Source organism: Bos indicus x Bos taurus, chromosome 9 (genome assembly GCF_003369695.1).
Source record: "Bos indicus x Bos taurus breed Angus x Brahman F1 hybrid chromosome 9, Bos_hybrid_MaternalHap_v2.0, whole genome shotgun sequence".
NCBI classification, from domain to species: Eukaryota; Metazoa; Chordata; class Mammalia; order Artiodactyla; family Bovidae; genus Bos; species Bos indicus x Bos taurus.
The window spans coordinates 52572090-52592958 of NC_040084.1; the positions used below are offsets into that span (position 1 = coordinate 52572090).

At 40.6% G+C, this 20869-nt stretch overlaps 1 protein-coding gene and 1 long non-coding RNA gene across 4 annotated transcripts in view; one reads left to right on the forward strand and one right to left on the reverse strand.

The window, feature by feature from the left end:
* The window catches only part of LOC113898337, a 429587-nt gene extending 418872 nt beyond the window's left edge, over window positions 1-10715 (reverse strand). The window contains exons 1-2 of one of the 2 annotated variants that reach the window (XR_003512612.1): window positions 10648-10715; window positions 7332-7929 (exon numbers count right to left, since the gene is read on the reverse strand). This is a non-coding gene — a long non-coding RNA (uncharacterized LOC113898337). Of the gene's footprint in view, window positions 1-7331; window positions 7930-10647 lie in introns of those variants that run through there. The other variant, XR_003512613.1, reaches the window with a different exon arrangement.
* A 27-nt stretch (window positions 10716-10742) lies between these two features.
* The window catches only part of MMS22L (MMS22 like, DNA repair protein), a 125029-nt gene continuing 114902 nt past the window's right edge, over window positions 10743-20869 (forward strand). Inside the window, exons 1-4 of one of the 2 annotated variants that reach the window (XM_027551364.1) lie at window positions 10743-10862; window positions 11501-11677; window positions 12713-12838; window positions 16319-16368. In XM_027551364.1, the coding sequence (XP_027407165.1) occupies window positions 11514-11677; window positions 12713-12838; window positions 16319-16368 (340 nt within the window). In that variant the 5' untranslated portion in view covers window positions 10743-10862; window positions 11501-11513. The remainder of the gene's footprint in view (window positions 10863-11500; window positions 11678-12712; window positions 12839-16318; window positions 16369-20869) is intronic. The other variant, XM_027551363.1, reaches the window with a different exon arrangement.

Consider the following 20869-nt stretch of genomic DNA (forward strand, 5'->3'; position numbering starts at 1 on the left):
AAAGACTCTTGACATTAGAATTTCAAAATATCAAGAGGAGGCTACAGTACTTCAGTCTTTGCTTCTTACAGAAGCCCAAGATATTAGATAGCAATGAGAGCTCCCTTAAAATTAACTTATCATATTATTGTTGAAAGGGAACTGACCTTTGGAGCCCAAAGTTCTGGCACTTCCCCTTTCCAAACCTGTGCCTTGTGAAATCTATAAGATTCGGCTTCCTAGAATCAGGAAATTAGGTTAGGTGCTTTTTGTTGGTGGGAAGACTCTGAGGCAGAGCTTAAGAGGAAAGAAGTTTATTAAGGAATACTCTTGGAAACAACCATCTGCACAAGAAAAGGGAAGGAAAGTAGGAATGGACAGAGGGAGATAATGACTGCAAAGTAATCTCAATGAGGCCTCAGCTAACTGATGGGAGCTCTGAAGTTGAGATCGCCCTTCAGAGTTATCCCAACGTAGGGTAGGGAGAAGAAGGGCTAAGCACTTATACCTTCATGCCATTGTTATCAGATTCCAGATGCCGCAATTTGGGCAAGCAAGCTCTCTTTACTGAAGGCAATTCTGAAAACGGCTGACAAGCAAGGGCTAACGAGCATTTCAGCAGCTGGAAGGGGAATCTTGGTGGTACACCAAGTCCCATAAAGTGACTTCTAAGATTGCCCCAACTCTGGTGGCATCACAAGGATTAACCAAAAAATAATTCCAAGTGAAAAATTAAAAAGGTCTTCAACTTACACACCTCCCATAGAAAAATGAAAATTAAAGAAGATACTAAGCAGAGGGAAAGTATGTTGTAGGAACATAATTACTTATCTGCTGGGTTTCAGAGGGATAATCTTAAAGCTCCAAGGAAATTTATGACTCTTCAGTTCAGTTCAGTCCAGTCGCTCAGTCGGGTCTGACTTTCTGCAACCCCATGAACCACAGCACGCCAGGCCTCCCTGTCCATCACCAACTCCCAGAGTCCACACAAACCCATGTCCATTGAGTCGGTGATGCCATCCAACAATCTTATCCTCTGTTGTCCCCTTCTCCTCCTGCCCTCAATCTTCCCCAGCATCAGGGTCTTTTCAAATGAGCCAGCTCTTCACATCAGGTGGCAAAGTATTGGAGTTTCAGCTTCAACATCAGTCCTTCCAATGAACACCCAGGACTGATCTCCTTTAGGATGGATCAGTTGGATCTCCTTGCCGTCCAAGGGACTCTGAAGAGTCTTCTCCAACACCACAGTTCAAAAGCATCAATTCTTCGGTGCTCAGCTTTCTTCACAGTCCAACTCTCACATCCATACATGATCACTGGAAAAACCATAGCCTTGACTAAACAGACCTTTGTTGACAAAGTAATGTCCCTGCTAGTTAATATGCTATCTAGGTTGGTCATAACTTTCCTTCCAAGGAGTCAGCGTCTTTTAATTTCATGGCTGCAATCACCATCTGCAGTGATTTTGGAGCCCAGAAAAATAACATCTGACACTGTTTCCACTGTTTCCCCATCTATTTCCCATGAAGTGATGGGACCGGATACCATGATCTTCGTTTTCCGAATGTTGAGCTTTTTTTTTTAATTTAATGTTTATTTAATATTTTATTTATTTTTTCCTTTTTTTAAAACATTTTATTTTATTTTTAAACTTTACAATATTGTATTAGTTTTGCCAAATATCGAAATGAATCCGCCACAGGTATACCCGCGTTCCCCATCCTGAATGTTGAGCTTTAAGCCAACTTTTTCACTCTTCTCTTTCACTTTTATCAAGAGGCTCTTTAGTTCTTCTTCCCTTTCTGCCATAAGGGTGGTGTCATCTGCATATCTGAGGTTATTGATATTTCTCCCGGCAATCTTGATTCCAGCTTGTGCTTTCTCCAGCCCAGAGTTTCTCATGATGTACTCTGCATATAAGTTAAATAAGCATGGTGATAATATACAGCCTTGATGTACTCCTTTTCCTGTTTGGAACCAGTCTGTTGTTCCATGTCCAGTTCTAACTGTTGCTTCCTGACCTGCGTATAGGTTTCTCAAAAGGCAGGTCAGGTGGTCTGGTATTCCCATCTCTTTCAGAATTTCCCACAGTTTATTGTGATCCACACAGTCAAAGGCTTTGGCATAGTCAATAAAGCAGAAATAGATGTTTTTCTGGAACTCTCTTGCTTTTTCGATGATCCAGAGGATGTTGGCAATTTGATATCTGGTTCCTCTGCCTTTTCTAAATCCAGCTTGAACATCTCAAAGTTCACGCTTCAAGTATTGGTGAAGCCTGGCTTGGAGAATTTTAAGCATCACTTTACTAACGTGTGAGATGAGTTCAATTGTGTGGTAGTTTGAGCATTCTTTGGCATTGCCTTTCTTTGTGATTGGAATGAAAACTGACCTTTTCCAGTCCTGTGGCCACCACGACTCTACATAGATGTTATTCAACAAATTTATTAATGTAATTCAGGTGGTGGCAATTCTGTTCTATAAAAAGCCAGACAGTAAATAGTTTAGCCTTTGTGGACTGTATATTCTTATTTGCAACCCTTAACTTCACAGCTGTAGTGAGAAAGTAATCACAAATTAATACATCAATTAATGTGTGAGTCTGAGTTCCAATAACATTTTTCTTCCAAACAGGTGGCAAGCCAAATTTGACCCGTGGGTTATAGTTTGCTGACTAATATAATGGAATTACATAAATTTTAACTCATTGCCTTTCTGAATACCACAGAGCACCATGCCAACCCTAGAATGACTGTATGACTTTAATGTGAAAGATAATAAAACCTTTTTCCCGGGAGATCATTTTCGAGATGAATTTTCTATTACCCAAAATATAAAAATTTACTTTAGATTGAGTGATCAAAAAAAGTTTCTATGAAGGAGAAGAGTTTAGCCTCTGTAACTTAGTGTTGTAAGATAATAAAACTGATGGGTGTTTGTGAGGGCAACTTCTACTTGTTCATTATATTTAATCTGTTCCCTAATTTTAGCTTGACAGGATAAAGATTGTTATTTCCCAGTTTGCCTAACTTTCAGCTCGACATGACAGAGCTAAATGAAGAATAAGGAAGTACTGAATTGGGTCAGAAACTGGATGAAATGCCTAGGTACATCTGGGGGTGTGTATTATTGTTTCCAAAATAAGCTCTATGATGTAGTATGTGTAAGTGAATTTAGTATGAGCAACTTTTAGAACTGAGCTTAAAAGGATACATGCCCTTCCCCTTTCCCCTTTTTGCCAGATGCAAAGTACATGTGCTGTCTACAACAGGAGGAGCCCTTATAGACCATGAAATGAACTTAAAATTGAACCCCACACATTGTGTAGACACAAGATATAAGAATCCTGGAATCCTGAAACTATACAAAAGCACCAGGTCTAGACTGATTTCATGACATTCGTGGGAAAAGAAGATGCTTTTGTTTATTGTGCCGTGCTTAGTTGCTCAGTTGTATCTGAGTCTTTGTGACCCCGTAGACTGTAGCCTGCCAGGCTCCTCTGTCCATGGGGATTCTCCAGGTAAGAATATTGGAGTGCGTTGCCATGCCCTCCTCCAGGGGATCTTCCCAACCCAGGGATTGAACCTAGGTGTCCCACATACCAGGTAGATTCTTTACTGTCTGAGCCACTAGGGAAGCCCATGAATACTAAAGTGGGTAGCCTATCCCTTTTCCAGGGGATCTTCCTGATCCCAAATCGACCTGGGGTCTCCTGCATTACAAGCACATTCTTTACCAGCTGAGCTACCAGGAAGATACAGTTAATTTGAGTTTTATGCCATTTGCAGCTTTGCCCAACTCAAAGTATTACAGAAATTTATGTTAAATTCAGAGTTCAACAGAAACCTCTATAAGAGAGAGAGATTTTAGCTAAGATCTCAAGGACAAACAGGAACGAAGCCTAGAAAAAGCAAGAGGAAAAAAAAAGTCAATTCTGGCATAAGGCACAACATTTTGAGAACGAATATAGTGTGTAAGAGGAACTGGGAGAAGGCCAGCATGGCTGATGATTTGTGAAAGAGGTGGAGGGTAGACATAGGAAGGGGTCAGATCACAAATGTTAGGAGTTAGGTTTCACTCTAAGAACAACAGGAGGCCACTGACAGATTTTAAATAACCAAGAGATTTGCACCTCCCCTTGACAAGTGTGCATGGCTGCCCCCCAGAGCCTGACTGCCCGTGCCCCTCCAGCCTCTTTTTAATTTTTTTAAAATTTTATATTGGAGTATAGTTGACTTATAGTGTTGTGTTCATTTCAGGTATATAGCAAAGTGATTCAATTATACATATACATATATCCATATACACACTACTATATGTAACAGGTAATCAACAAAGACCTACTGTATAGCACAGGGAACTCCCTTCAATATTCTGTAACAACCTATATGGGTAAAGAATCTTGCCTCTTTCTGCTGGTGTCACCCGAGCCCTCCAGGCAGTCTTCTTCACAAACTTCCTCCCGAGATGCCTCAGGTCTTGCTCCTGCAGGAGCCACATACCATGTATTTACCCCAGAGGCATTACAGCTCATTCCCTCCACAGCACTGTCTCCTGACTCTGCCGCCAAGAGTCATGCCAATCTTCTGCTTTGTCAGCACTGAGACAGAGACCTGTGTGCCCCCAAACACCAGCGCATACACTTCAGCCCATTTAAGTGGTTCCTGAAGTTCTCCTCCCTTGACCTGAAGAAAGAGAGGGGAAACATGTCTATGCTTAGTCTCTAAAGAAATCCTCACTCTTTAAAGTCTAGCCCCCCTAGTGAATTATTATATATATATATATATATATATATATATATATATATATATAAAGGTGGATGATCAGTTAATGATGATAAAACCAAATTTTGGCTACCTATTTTGCAATAATGATCTATTACCTCAGATAGAATATTGGGTTATAGTTAATTTTCTCAGGGTGATGTCTCAGCTGAAACTGCAAAACTAAGAAAGTATAACAACTTTCAAAAAGACCCCCCCACCAATATAAATATTGATAGTTAAAGACAAGAGGCAACATTTCATTCATTTATTCAAAAGTCTTTTAAAGGGCCTACTAAGGTACTATCCCAGATGCTGAGGACATGTTAACGGACAAATCTCAAGCTTATTGCCTAGTGAGGAGACAGATATGGCACAATTACTCTGTGTATATGAAATATATTATCCTGCATATATATGCTATGTATAAAGGTTATGTATTCTACTTGTATGACCTGAAAATCTAACTCAGGGATGTTTAGGAAAGAATAGAACCTTCGATGTTGTCTTTGAACAGAGAAGCAGAGTACCAGAAGGCCAGAGTTGAGGACTTTGTAAGGCAGACCATAAGACGATATCCTAAGCCAGGCAAAAAAATTACCAAAGTCTTAGCTAGAAACAGGACTAAGGATATGTAACTTGGGTAGGCATCAGGAAAAGAGTAACTGGGTAACTGAGGAAAAGAGGCAGAGCAGGAAGCAGTACAGTGTCTGTGGGTGGAAATTTTTCTCTCTGGAGGAAGCTATCTCTCAGAGACAGGCAGATACATCACAGCTCTTTTGCTGTAGCACAGTAAAGGTAATAATATAGTACATATTACTTACACAAATGTAAAAAGAATAATTTATTTTTCCTGGACAGGAAGATGTTATGGTAGGATGTGACCTACCATGGTAGGTAGCACAGAAGTGATATATAAGAAGTGTCATATAAGAAGATAATCCCACTAGGTAGAGAAGAGGAAAGGAGTGTTGGGCATCTGTTGCTTTGCCTGTACAGTATTTCATCTTCCTTCTTTTGGTAACAATATTCTGCTTTTGCTTTGGAGAATCACTCCTCTTTCATTTCCTGTTCTCTTAGAGTGATTATAAATTAAGGAAAGTGAAGAGGAACTAAAAAGCCTCTTGATGAAAGTGAAAGTGGAGAGTGAAAAAGTTGGCTTAAAGCTCAACATTCAGAAAACGAAGATCATGGCATCCAGTCCCATCACTTCATGGGAAATAGATGAGGAAACAATGGAAACAGTGTCAGACTTTATTTTTCTGGGCTCCAAAATCACTACAGATGGTGACTGCAGCCATGAAATTAAAAAGACGCTTACTCCTTGGAAGGAAAGTTATGACCAACCTAGATAGCATATTCAAAAGCAGAGACATTACTTTGCCAACAAAGGTTCGTCTAGTCAAGGCTGTGGTTTTTCCTGTGGTCATGTATGGATGTGAGTGTTGGACTGTGAAGAAGGCTGAGCGCCGTAGAATTGATGCTTTTGAACTGTTCCTTGGACTGCAAGGAAATCCAACCAGTCCATTCTGAAGAAGATCAGCCCTGGGATTTCTTTGGAAGGAATGATGCTCAAGCTGAAACTCCAGTACTTTGGCCACCTCATGTGAAGAGTTGACTCATTGGAAAAGCCTCTGATGCTGGGAGGGATTGGGGGCAAGAGGAGAAGGGGATGACAGAGGATGAGATGTCTGGATGGCATCAGTGACTCGATGGATGTGAGTCTGAGTGAACTCCGGGAGTTGGTGATGAACAGGGAGGCCTGGTGTGCTGTGATTCACAGGGTCGCAAAGAGTCGGACACGACTGAGCGACTGATCTGATCTGATCTGATCTGATTCCCTTTCCACTTTCTAACTCTAAATAGAACTATATATTAATACATATGTTAAGAAGTAGGAAGTAAAGGGCATGCATGCGTGCATGCATAGTTATGTCCAACTGTTTGTGACCCCATGGACCCCATGGCCTGCCAGGTTTCTCTCTCCATGGGGTTATTCTAGCAAGAATACCAGAGTGGGTTGCCTTTTCCACCTTCAGGGGATTTTCCTGACCTCGGGATTGAACCCACATCTCCTGCGGCTCCTGTATTGGCAGGCAGATTACCACTGAGCCACCTGAGAAGCCCCAAGTAAAGGGCACAAAACAGTTTAAAATAAGTGTTTTCCAATCCATCTTCATTCTCATAATGATACTCTGATACAGACTAGAATTCAGGGATTGCAAACTGGCAGCCAGAACGCCAACTTGGCCTAGAAATGTGTTTTTCTTGATTCGTGTAATGTTTTCCTAGTGTGTTTATATGTCTTTACATAGGGTTTACAATCTTCTGATTACCACATACTTCAATACTAGGAGTCTAGTGTTAGTCGCTCAGTCATGTCTGACTTTTTAAAACCCGTGGACCCCAAGTCCATGGAATTCTCCAGGCGAGAATACTAGAATGGGAAGCCATTCCCTTCTCCAAGGGATCTTCCCAACCCCAGTCTCCTGCATTGCAGGCAGATTCTTCATCTTCTGAGCCACCAGGGACCTTCTGCCTTATACCAGCCCTAAGGTCGCAGGTGGACGTGAAAGGAGGCCAGACTGCTCATATTGTACTATGTCGGAAGCTCTACTTACATTTTTAATGTAATTACCACAACAAGCTTATGAGGTACAAATGGAAAATGAGACAGGCTTTGAAATCAGACCTACTTATAGAATCATCTTGAGCCTTTCTACCATACCTAAAACCCAATTCAACAATACCGTCACTAACTTAATATCCATTCAGTCCTTTAATATCCATTCACTCTTTAATATTGACTTATTGAACATCCTCAAGATGCATTTTTGAAGGTATAATGTTATGTAAAAGCAGACATGGTTCCTCTTCTCTTGAGGCTTACATTGTAGTATGTTTTAGTCACTCAGTTGTGTCCAAGTCTTTGTGACCCCATGGTCTGTAGCCTACCAGGCTCCTCTGTCCATAGGATTTCCCAGGTAAGAATACTGGAGTGGGCTGCCATTTTCTTCTACATGGTATCTTCCTGACCCAGGGATCGAACCTGGGTCTCCCACAATGCAGGCAGATTCTTTACCGTCTGAGCCATCAGGTAAGTAGTGTAGGATATAAATATTACCAATTACATATGTTGCTATAAAGTTGCACCTGTGGTGAGTCCTTCCAAAGTGAGCTCCATGGATACCTATAATAGAAGGAGTTGGTATAATTTACAGAGATCATGGAAGACTTCTCTGAGGGTTAGATATATGAGAAGAGATCTGAAGGATATGCAATAGTACTATGAAGGGGAAGGAAGCACATTGGGGGCAGAGAGAACATGATGTACACAGAACTTGTGGAAAAGTGCGTGCATGCCACATCGCTTCAGTCATGTCCAACTTTTTGGGACCCTGTGGACTATAGCCTGCCAGGCGCCTCTGTTCACGGGATTCTCCAGGCATGAATACTGGAGTGGGTTGCCATGCCCTCCTCCAGATTTTCCCGACCCAGGGATTGAACCTGTGTTGCCTGCGTTAGCAGTAGGATTCTTTACCCAGTGAACCACCAGGGAAGCCTTTGGTGTCTTATATTGTTGTTGGTCAGTTGCCCAGTCATGTCCAACTCTTTACAACTTCATGGACTATAGCTCACCAGACTCCTCTGTCTATGGAGTTCTCCAGGCAAGAATACTGGAGTGGGTTGCCATTTCCTTCTCCAAGGGATCTTCCCAACCCAGGGATTGAAGTTAGGTCTCCTGTACAGCACACAGATTCTTTACAGGCTGAGCCACCAGGGAATCCTATTTCTTCCATAAATGATAATATTTTTCTCTTTATATATATTGAAGCTCTATTATTTGATATATATACACTGAATATTTTATCATCTTGATGAAATTAACTCCATTTCTGTCAGATTCACTCTATTTTTCTTCAGCCTGGACTCTACTCCATGAGCCTGAACTTTATAAGTTACATCCTTGCCCTCTGCTTTTAAGTTGGGTTTGGCCACCAATGATGGGGGACACTGCTTGGCTATTACATTGGGGAGGGAAAGAGATTTCAGTGTAGGTGTACCCTGGCAATATTGTGGGTTTGGTTCTAGACCACCACAATAAAGTGAGTCACACAAATTGGTTTCCCAGTGCATATAAAATTTGTGTTTACACTATACTGTAGTCTATCAAATGTGCGATAGCATAATGTCTTTAAACAATAAGGTCTATAATTTAATTAAAAGATACTTTATTACTAAAAAAGTGCTAACCATCATTTGGGCCTTCAGCAAGTCATAATCTTTTTGTTGATGGAGAGTCTTGCCTCAGTGTTGATGGCTGCTGACTGATCAGGGCAGTGGTTTCTGAAGGTTGGGGTAGCTGTGGCAATTTCTTAAAATAAGACAAAACTGAAGTTTGGCATGCTGATGACTCATGAATGATTTCTCTGCAGCACAGAATGATGTTTGATAGCATTTTATCCACAGTAGAATGCCTTTCAAAACTGAAGTCAATCCTCTCAAACCCTGTTGATGCTTTTGCAGCTAAGTTTATGTACTAGTCTAAATCCTATGTTGTCACTGCAACAATTGAATAAGTTTGCTGTCTTACATGGGCCTGGTTTGTGGCACCCCAAAGGAATCATAATAGTATCATCAACGCTCACAGATCACCGTAATAAATCTACTAATTAAAAAGTTTTAAATATTGTGATAATTACCAAAATGTGACACAAGACATGAAGCGAGCAAATGCTATTGGAAAAATGGTACTAATGGACTTGTTAAATGCAGGGTTCTCACAAACCTTCACTTTGTAGAAACACAGTTATCTAGGAGGCACAAGAAAACAAACCACAACAAAAATGAGGTCTGCCTGGACCTAATCCTTTAGCTCCTTCCTGTTGGGTTCAGGCTGACATTGGCTATACTCCTTCATTAAGGTAGCAAAGGTGCCTATCAGGTGGGTGGCATCTCCAACAGCAGTTAAGTCTCCCTGGGACCTGGCAATCTCTTTTCCCTTACCCCTTAAGTCTAAAAGTAATCATGTCTCTGATCAGTTCTGGGAGCTTCACCATCACTTTTGTTTCCTGGTAATACCACCCACCTCTTTGTAAAGTGCCCTTTCATTAAGCACCTTACAACTACGTCTCTTGAGCATGCCATCAGTTATTTGCTGGGGGTTCATAATGATACACCACCTATGAAAGTAGTAGCTTAAATTATTTCAGAAAATTTATTAATTCTTTACACTCCACTCACTTGTTTAACCAAGTTGACTACTCAACAACAGACACTTGAAAAAAGAAAAAGGGGTCTATTTCGCTATTACACCCAGGACAAACTATATTTGGATGAAAGGGCAATGGAGAATACTCAAATTACAGCAGGACATTTAAATGAGAAATTCCCATGTTTTGTTGAAACTGAAGACGGCTGAACGGTGTTATCTCTGATTTAGACTGAAAAGTCTTTACAAAAGTGTCCAAGGTTAAGTGTCTTAAACCTGTCCAGATAATGTTGTTGGGGGGGGGGGGCGGGGCGGGGAGGCGCACAACAGTTTTTATACCGAAATCAAGTTCCATGTGACCTACTCAGTGTTTCCACCCACTGGAATAACCTCATTTTTGCACCTGCCTTGTCCACATCCATGAACAAAGGCATCTACGACCTCGACAAAGCAGCTGCTGGGACTAGCCCAGCAACTAGAGGCTCAGGCGCGGCCCTCAGACACCCGCTTGCGATTGGCTCCAGTGGAGCTCTTTTCTTAAGTTCGGCCAGACTACAAACCCCGCGGTCCCTAAACCTCGTTCACCTCAGCCCGTTTCCTTCTCAAGTGAGGTTCCGCGTTCCGGCCCAAAGTACCAATTAAAACTACCAAAGGGAGGGAAAAAAAAATAAGAAGTAAAAATGCAAATAGCCTTACGGAGTCCTGGACTGGAAGATTCTCGCGAGAACTTGAGGAGTTCCGACGGGTCCCTCAGAGATCTCGCGAGCGCACCTCGGGGGGCGGGCTTCTCCGTGGCCCCGCCCTCATTGAACGCAGGCGTCTTGGCGGGAATTTCGTCTGTCTGTGATCTAGACCCCCACGGACTCGCTGGCTCTGGCCGGGACCGCCGGGGCGGATCTCCGGGTGAGTAGGTACGGATCTTAGAGTGAGTAGGTACGACGTGCACCAAACCAAGGGCGCCGGGGTGTGCAGGACACCGGATCCCCTCGCCCTGTGGTCGGCCCACGCAGATCGCTGCTTTGTGCGGACCTGGCGGGACTTGCCCAGGTCGGGAGACCGGAGATTTGCTCTGGGCCCTCTGGATCCACGCCTGGCGTCGGCCGGGGAGCTTGCAGTTCCGGCACTGCGGGGAACCTGGCTCAGTGCGGTGTAGTAACTTAGCGGAGGTCGCAGGTCTAGTCGAGCTCTGGGCTTGAGGCTGAATCTGTCCTGCCAACATTTTTTTTCTCCCCCAATTCACCCTGTACTGACGGGTCTGACGTAGATGGGATTTTTAAGTTACTGCCACAGCCAGTCCGGGGCACAGTCTAAAATCTGACAGCCTTGATCTAGGGGAGTCGGTGGGCAGGGGCGGGTTGGGGGGGGGGGTGTATATTTATTGAGGATTTATTTCGCTTCTCGTTTTTTTCCTGTGTGCTGGGGAGGGGGACGTTTGGGGAACTTTTTTGAGGTCACCCCAAATTTCTCGGCCCTCCCCACCTCCAGGAATCACATCACAACTTCTTTGGAGCCCTTACTGATAGTCATTAATGAACTCCAAAAATTTCAGGAAATGGTGAACAATGGATAACTGTCCCCCTGCGTCCACGTTTCTGACCGACAGCTTGGAACTGGAACTACAGACAGAATGGTGCAATCCCCCTTGCTTTTCTTGTGATTTTGACAACAGAGGAGGAGGAAAACATTTTTCTGGAGAGTCCTACCTTTCCAGTGGAGCTCTTAAGCGGTAGGTTAAAAAAAATCGGCAACTGTTTTTCCCTATTCAGAGTTTAGGAGTCTGTTTAGGTATGTTATTTAATTAAGACTTCAGTCAGTTAAACTTTAATGTTCATCGGGCACTGTTTTTGTAAATCGGCTCGAATTACCATACGGATGCACGCTAATAGTTCTGTTGGTTTCTTGTTAGAGCATACACATACCTGAAAGATTTTTGGAAGGATAATTTCCTTGCTACCTGCTGTTCTCTTACCTCACCGCTGCCTCAGCTTTGGAGTAGGGAGCCGGACACTAGTTTTACCTTTTACTTAAAGTGAATTATAAACTATCTGGGCTTTTTGAAGTGGCACAGTTTTTTTGTTGCTCCAGAGTCTTCTAATTCTGTATATTTACACGTACAGAAGTCTTATAGGTCTTTATTTTAAGCTTTTTTTTTAACTTTCGAGTAAGTGCTCTAGATTGTGTAAATTCACAGAAATATTATCCTTCCAATCTCTTGTCTTGAACAGTTATATATTCATATTTAAGTAAAACTCCTGTTATTGAAATATTTTGGAAATACCTGCTGAGGCAGTTTTATTCAGAACAGAAACCATTTTTGTTGATTTTTACAATTGTACCTTCTTTCAGACCTTAAAAGATGTTATTCGACTTGATTATGCCCTTCTTTAGACATGGCTCAGAGTAACTTTCACTGTTTTAAAAATTAAATGTCCCCTCAAAAGGTGAAACTCTACAACTGAAGACCACTGTTGAATGCAGGTGAAAGTATGTTCCCTATGGAAAGTATGTTCCACCTTTTTCCCTCAAGTTATAGTGCTCTTTAGTTACCCTCTTCTTTTAAAAAATCATAATACAGGGTTGAATTCTTAATATAGTTCATTTATAGTATTAGTGAGATACAAGGTACCAAGGCATTACCTGACGTTTAACATTATTGTTGACATGTCATGGGTAATACGGATTCATGTAATGCCAGAAACTCCTGCTATAGTATGAGATATAGCATACATTTTGTGAAATTGAATCAGAATTTTTATTTCAGAGTAATTTTGAATCTTGATCCTTTACCAACTAATTTTGAAGAGGATACAGTGGAAATATTTGGCATTGAGTGGGTTACTGAAACAGCATTAGTGAATTCATCTAGAGTTCTCTTTCATCTATTCAGGTATGTTTTGTATTTTTTTAAAAACTGCCATTGAGTGAATATGCTGTTCAGTTTTTTTTTTTTTGCTATTCAGTTTTAAGTTACATTTCTGGGTGGTTTCTAATACTGACATTACAAAAACACCTATAGAATTTTGATTGCTGCTCACCTGGTTATCTTATCAGTAACAGCACTTAAGCAGTAATGCTTGATGGAGTAATGGTTTTAATGAGTTTATTCTTTTAGTGGTTTTGCAGAATTTTTATTCTGTTGTATTTGACATTGGGCTTCTGCAGTGGCTCAGTAGTAAAGAATCTGCCTGCAATGTAGGAGACGCAGGAGACATGGGTTCAATCCTTGGGTCTGGAAGATCCTCTGGAGGAGGAAATGGCAACCCACTCCAGTATCCTTGCCTGGGAAATCTCATGGACAGAGGAGCCTGGTGGGCCACAGTACATAGGGTCACAAAGAGTTTGACACGACTGAACACACACACACATATTTGACATCATTTATTGAAAACAAATATTTAAGGCTTTGAAGTATACCATAACTTTGGAAGAAAAAAAAAATACTTTTGTTGCTTTTTGTTGTTTAGTCGCTCAGTCCTGTCTGACTGTTTGTGACCCTGTGGACTGCAGCGCACCAGGCCTCCCTGTCCTTCTCTATGTCCTGTAGTTTGCTCAAACTCATGTCCATTGAGTCGATGATCCTATTCAACCAATTCATCCTTTGTCACCCCCCTTCTCCTGTCCTCAGTCTTTCCTAGCATTAGGACTGCTTAATAGACATAATTTTTCAGTAATCTTTGGAGAATGAACTCAGACTTTTCAGACTGTATAATAGAAATATGATTAATTAATCTGGACAACATTAAAAAATGTTAATGAAAATTTTAAACATACTCAAATATAGAGAGAATAGTATAGTGAACCCTCACATACCTTCCCTCAGTTATGATAAACATCATGATTTATCACATTTCCTTCTGTCCCTTTCCCTCTACCTTTGGCTTAAATATTTTTAAAGCAGATTCCAGGTATCATGCCATCTCACCCTTAAATACTTTGGTATATATCTCTTAAAAATATGAACTTATAAAAAAATAAATAAACATTACTCATTATCACAATTAATTAAATTGAAATGATTCATTATTACTTAAAACCCAGTCCATAATTTAGATTTGAGATTTGGAGTTACTTATCAAAGGCAAATATTGTCTCAAAATACATTAAGAATGTATACATGGTAATTCTACAGTTTACCTGAAAGCACAAAAGATCCCAAATAGCCAAAACAATCCTGAGAAAGAAGAACAAAGCGGGAGTCATCACACTTTCTGATTTCAAACTATATTACCAAGGTATGGTAAACAAATATCATGTTATTGGCATAAAAACAGACATATAGATGAATGGAACAGAATTGAGATAACAGAAATAAATCTACACCTAAATAGAGACAGTTAATTACTGGCAGAGGAGCAAAGAACATACATTAAAGAAAGGGCAGTCTCTTCAATGAATGCTGTTGGGAAAATTAGACAATCACAGGTAAAAGACTGAAACCAGGCCACCATCTTATACACAAAAATTAACTCAAACAGGATTAAAAGCTTGAATATAAGACCTGAAACAATAAAATATATAGAAGAAAATAAAGGCAGTGATCTCACTGACATCAGTCTTAGCAATGTTTTTCTGGCTTTGACTCCAAAGGCAAGGGAAACAAGCAAAAAATAAATAAATGTGACTACATCAAGCTAAAAAACTACGCACAGCAAATAGTCATCAAAGTGAAAAGGCAACCTACTGGAGGGGAGAAGGCATTTGCAAGTCAGCAGTCAGACAGTTCAGTCGCTCAGTCGTGTCCGACTCTTTGCGAGTCATATATTTGGTTAACATAAGGGGTTAGTATTGATTTAGCTCAACAACAACAACAAAAATCTGAAAAAAATAAGCAGAGAATCTGAATAGATATTTTTCTAAAGAATAGTTAGAGACAGCCAACAGGCACATAAAAGGATGTTCAACATGACTTAAGGAAATGATGTCACGTCACATCTGACTGGTATCAAAAAGAAAAGAAAGAACAAAATGAAGACGATGTGGAGAAAAGGGAACCCTTGTGCCCTGTTGGTGAGAATGTAAATCGCTGCAGCCACTATGGAAAATAGTATGGAGGTTTTAAAAAATTAAGATAGAACTACCCTATGACCTAGCTATTCCACTTCTGGGTATTTATCCAAAGGACATAGAAACACTAATTTGAAAAGATAGATTCATCTCCTGTGTTCATTATAGCATTATTTTTAGTAGTCAGGATATGAAGATACAGAAACAACCTATGCATCCTTCGATGGATGAATGGATGAAGAAATTTTAAATGTATGTATGTATACACATATATATATACATTTTAAAAATTATATATAATACATATATATACACAATGGAATATCATTCAGACTTAATAACGAATGGAATCCTGCCATTTGCAGCAACATGGATGGACCTCAAGGGTATTATACATAGTGAAATAAGCCAGAGAGTGACAAATACTGTATGACTTCACATGGAATCTAAATAAAGCAAATGAACAAACAATAAAACAAACTCATAGATACAGAAAACCAGTTAGTGGTTACCAGAGGGAAGGAGTTGAGGATGTCGGTGAAAAAGGTGAATCAAGTCAACTGTATGGTGATGGAGAGTAATTAGACTTGTGATGGTGATCATGTGGTAGTGTATATAGATGTGGAATTATAGTGCTGTATACTTGAAACTTACATAATTAAAAAAGAATGTATACATGATACATTTAAATGAAAATAGAAAGGTTGAGTGATTTCTCCTCTCACCCTGATCCCATGGAACCTGTGCCATGTTACATGTTTTGTTGGGAAAACAGTCTGAGTGCTTCTGTATAATCTTAAACATTAAAGAATGAGTTTAGTCTTATCCAGGTCATAGGTTATAAATATGGCTCCGTCTTTAGGGAGTTAAAAAAGGCAACTAGGAAGAGAATGGCAAGAGAAGATTATTGCGAGAAATTAAGGTGGAACATCATAAATTAAAATTTTCCCTGATTAGTCTACATTACATATTCTGTTCCTTTTCAGAACTCCTATTGTGTAATTATATGACACAGTTTAACATTTCCTTATGTTACTTTTAACATAGGATGTTTAATGTAACTATCTTAAACTTCTTAGAGATATAAACAGTATCTTCTTGATGTTGAAATCTATATTTAATTTTTGAGATAAATGTATCTCTTAGTTGTTTTTGGGAGGACAGACATAGGCATGTTTTATCTTCTCTCAAAGTGTTTACTCCCTGAAGGTGATGCTAATAAACATTCATGAAACATCAAACATTATTCAGGAATGAGAGGCATTGAAGCTGTGTAAAAGATTTGGAAACACTATCTGTAAGTAATTGTTACATACTTTAAACTGTTCAAAAACTAATTCTTACCCTAAATTTTTTAAATTAGGCAACAGCTATACAACTTGGAAACCTTATTACAGGCCAGCTGTGATTTTGGTAAGTTTTAAGTGTGTTTAAAGACAAAGAGAAATGACTCTCTTTCAGTGACTTGTACATGGGTCTATGATGTGTCATTGGATATCATCATAACTTGAAGGAAGTGTTAGTTCAGAAGTTCAGGAGACAGTTATATTTAGTGTTCAGAAAAAGTATGACACTTAAATTTTGCTCCTGTATGAAATTTATGGTATTTTTCCAAATCTGCAAGTAAAATTGATTTAAGGCCAAACATCTCTGAAGTGAGTTAGTAACTTGCTTTGGGGGTGGGGAGTGGTGAAAATGTAAAGTGCCAGACCTCATGCCAGCTTCTTGTTTACCTTTGATGCTTTCCGTTTTTGTTTTTATTGTGGGGTAATTGGTATAGTTAAGGGAGTGAAGGGAGTTGAAGGGCAGTGTGTTTCAGTACAGGCTAGCTGCCTCTCCTTTGAACAGTTTCAGTTCAGTATAGTCTTCAGAAACATGATTGTGTGGTCAGCCTGGGTTCCAGCCCTAGCAAACTGCAGGCCTCACACCAGGTTCCCACCTCACTGAGTTCTCGTGAGGACTAAATGGCATAATGCATATTAGGTGCTTAGCTTAGGATCTGTTGTTATGCCCAGCAACCACAGATCATGCGAAACACACCTTTGGTCAAAAAAGTGTTTTATTAGCTTAGGAGGCAAGGGAGAGAAACGCATCATGAGGAACAGTTGGGGCCTCTCAGCAAGCGGAATTAGGGAGGGGTTTGTGTAGGGTATGCACTTGCGCAGACTAATTTTGGGTCGAGTTTAAGAGGCTTTATTCTGGATTTGATGCTGTTCAGAAGCTGGAGCAACTTGGTGACAGCGTATGGTAATTTAAAATTTTTTTTTAGAAGGTGGAACAAAAAGAAGGCAAGGGTAGGTTCTAGTTAGTGATGAAGCGATAGTCATCTTAGCTGGAAGAGGAGGATATTCTGTTCTTGGACCTTGTCTCCACGTGGTTGTGTAGTGCCCTGTTTCTGTGTCAAACATGATTACTAAGGCGGTTTGTTGTTTTTCCTTGTTTCACCAAAATCATGGAGTGACTTTGTGTGATTATTTTTGATAATGTATGACTGTTTAATTTCATTAGGAAACTTCATGGCCTTAATTGTTGTCTGCTGCCAGGGCCGTTCTTTTTTCTCAGCTGGTCCTCAGTAAATTTTGACTATTCCTGTTCTGTTGCCACCCAAGTCCCTCCTTCATGTGCAAGGTGCTGATGAATCAAAGAGGAAAATTATGCTACTGAAGAGTTTGCAGTTGAGTAAAACAGATAAACAAGCATAATTGGCATGGCAAATGGAAAAGTGTAATGATAAAGACATGTGCAAGTTGCTGCAGGAACCGAGGGGTTTATCTGTGTATGTGCTCATCAGTGGATGATACCAGATCTGGGGCTTCAAGGATGAGGAGGACTTAGTCAGGCAAAAGCTTATGGACAAGTGTTGGGGATAGGCTGAGTTCAGGTATGAAACAACTTTGTGACAAAGACATTTGACGTGTATAAAAACATAAAAGCTGGGAGAAAAGGGAGTAAGTGGTGATTATGTCAGTTGGACTATGTTAGGAATTAATTTTTGGAAGGGAGGCAATTATAGGTGTCTTTGTAAGCAGTGCCAAAAAGTCCCAATTTTACTTTTAAACCCCTGGGGAGCCTCTACAAGATTGTAGTGGAAACAGCAAAAATACCTTTACTATATAGAATGACTTAATTAAATTGGGTTTGTGGAAGGCATTTATTATGCAGGATTATTCCTTGAAAAGCAGTTATGGACCTAAAATCACTATAGTGGGCCATTTGTTGAAACGGTTACTTGTTACGCTGACATTTTGGCCCCTTTAGTTGCTTAAAAAAAACAATGACCGGTTTATTGGGCAGGTTAGCAATACTGAAGACTATCCCTGCGTCAGCTTGGGCTTCCCAGGTGGTGCAGTGGTAAGGAATCTGCCACTGCACGAGACGCAGGTTTGATCCTTGGCTTGGGAATATCCTTTGAAGTAGGAAATGGCAACCCGCTCCACTGTTCTTGCCTGGGAAATTCCATGGACAGATGAACCTGGTGGGCTACAGTCCATGAGATTGCAAAGAGTTGGACACGACTAAGCATACAGCACACAGCACACACACACCAGCTTTCCCCTCCCATGCAAGCTGTACCAGGGGTTTGTTAGTAAACTCCTGTAAACCCTTGGCCCTCAACCCTCTCCAGAAAGCCCTTAGGGTCAGTTACTGATGTACACATGGTTCTTGTTCTCCCGTTGATTATACTCCAAGGATTGCTTTCCTGTTGAGGCAGAATAGTATACATAATATATATATATATATATATTTTTTTTTTTTTTTCACTGCTGCTGCTGCTAAGTCGCTTCAGTCGTGTCTGACTCTGTGCGACCCCATAGACAGCAGCCCAACCAGGCTTCCCCGTCCCTGGGATTCTCAAGGCAAGAACACTGGAGTGGGTTGCCATTTCCTTCTCCAATGCATGAAAGTGAAGAGTGAAAGTGAAGTCGCTCAGTCGTGTCCAACTCCTAGCGACCCCATGGACTGCAGCCCACCAGGCCCCTCCGTCCATGGGATTTTCCAGGCAAGAGTACTGGAGTGGGGTGTCATTGCCTTCTCTGAAGAGTACTGCCACCTGGTATTAAATATAGCTGTTAATGTTACTCCCTTTTTGGTACTGTATTTTTTTGTCTCTAGACATTTCATCTGGATTTTATGTTTTCCATTTCTGTTCTCATATTTTTTTAATCTGTCTTTAACATATGGAGTATATCTACAGCTGCTGTTTTTAACTTTAACTACAGATTCTTTCATCATTGTCATTTCCAGGTTTGTTTGTATTGACTTTTTCCTCATAGTTTTAGGATATATTCTTCCGCTTTTTTGAACATTTAGTAATTTTTTCTTGTGTGATGGACTTTGTAGCTTTTACATTGCTGCTTTCTGAATTTTCTTGTATTCCTAAAACTGCTGTTGAATTTTGTTCTGGCTCATTGTTGAGTACTTGTAATCCATTGGATCTTTTTGAAGCTTGTAAATTTTGTTAGGACTTTTAAAAAGTAGCCTGTAGTCTAATGTTAAGTCTAATGTTCAGCTCTAGTAAGACTTCTGAGGATTTTTTCTGATTTATTACTTTTTTTAAATTCTTGCTAGTGTGAACTTAAACTGTTCCTTGATCTTCGTAAGCTTTGTAGGGAATTGTTTTCCGGTATTTTTCTCTGGCCTGCAGATCAGTACTTAGTCAGACTCAAAAGGGACCTCTGCACATCTCCAGGTTCTTTTTTATGTAGCCATTTTTTTCTTCTTTGGTACTTTTGCCCTGCAAATTTAGACTTCCCTAAACTCAGATCTCATGTTTTCTCAAATCAGTGATCTGGGCTCTGAATTCTCTGCCCCTGTGCTGCAGCCTGGAAACTGTCTCTAGTGGGAAGCTGGTATAGTCTTGGAACTAATCTCTCTGGATTAGGAGTCTTGTGTTGCCTTTGTCCAATGCCTGAAAACTCTTGTTTTATGGATTTTTTTTTTTTTTTTTTTTAAGTTTAAGATGAGAGGTGAGTAAGTATGATTTCCTTTACTCCATTTTGGCTAGATGCAGCAGTTCATAGCAGTTGTTTTTTTAAGAGTACTGCCTTTTTGGGCTGAGAATTGTGACACTGGGGGATTGTTATGACTTTTGTAAGCAAAGTAGAATTAAGCTGTAGAATTGCATTGCACTTGTTGATATGTAGATACGTGCACAGTATGTTTACACTTATATTCATGTTGGTTTTGCCAAAATGGTATCCATGTTTACTCATTTGAATACAAATTTTAAATTAAGTTTTTCTTTATGTTTAATATGAATAATAATTCGTTGCCTATGGTAAGGGGCTTTGTTTTTCCTCCTTTTCCTGCCTCTTTTATTTTGGCTCCTCCTCAAAAGTGAAAGTGAAAGTCACTTAGTCGTGTCCGACTGTTTGTGACCCCATGGTCTATAGAGTCCGAGAAGGCGATAGCACCCCACTCCATTACTCTTATCTGGAAAATCCCATGGATGGAGGAGCCTGGTGGGCTGCAGTCCATGGGGTCGCTAAGAGTCGGACACGACTGAGTGACTTCACTTTGACTTTTCACTTTCATGCATTGGAGAAGGAAATGGCAGCCCACTTCAGTATTCTTGGCCTGGAGAATCCCAGGGATGGGGGATCTCACAGACATCGCGCAGAGTGGGACATGACTGAAGCAACTTAGCAGCAGCAGGACTATAGAGTCCATGGAATTCTCCAGGCCAGAATACTGGAGTGAGTAGCCTTTCCCTTCTCCAGGGGATCTTCCCAACCCAGAGATCAAACCCAGGTCTCCCGCATTGCAGGAGGATTCTTTACCAGCTGAGTCACAAGGGAAGCCCAGGAATACTGGAGTGGGTAGCCTATCCCCTCTCCAGTGGATCTTCCTGACCCAGGAATTGAACCACAGTCTCTTGCATTGCAGGCGGGTTCTTTAGCAACTGAACTATCAG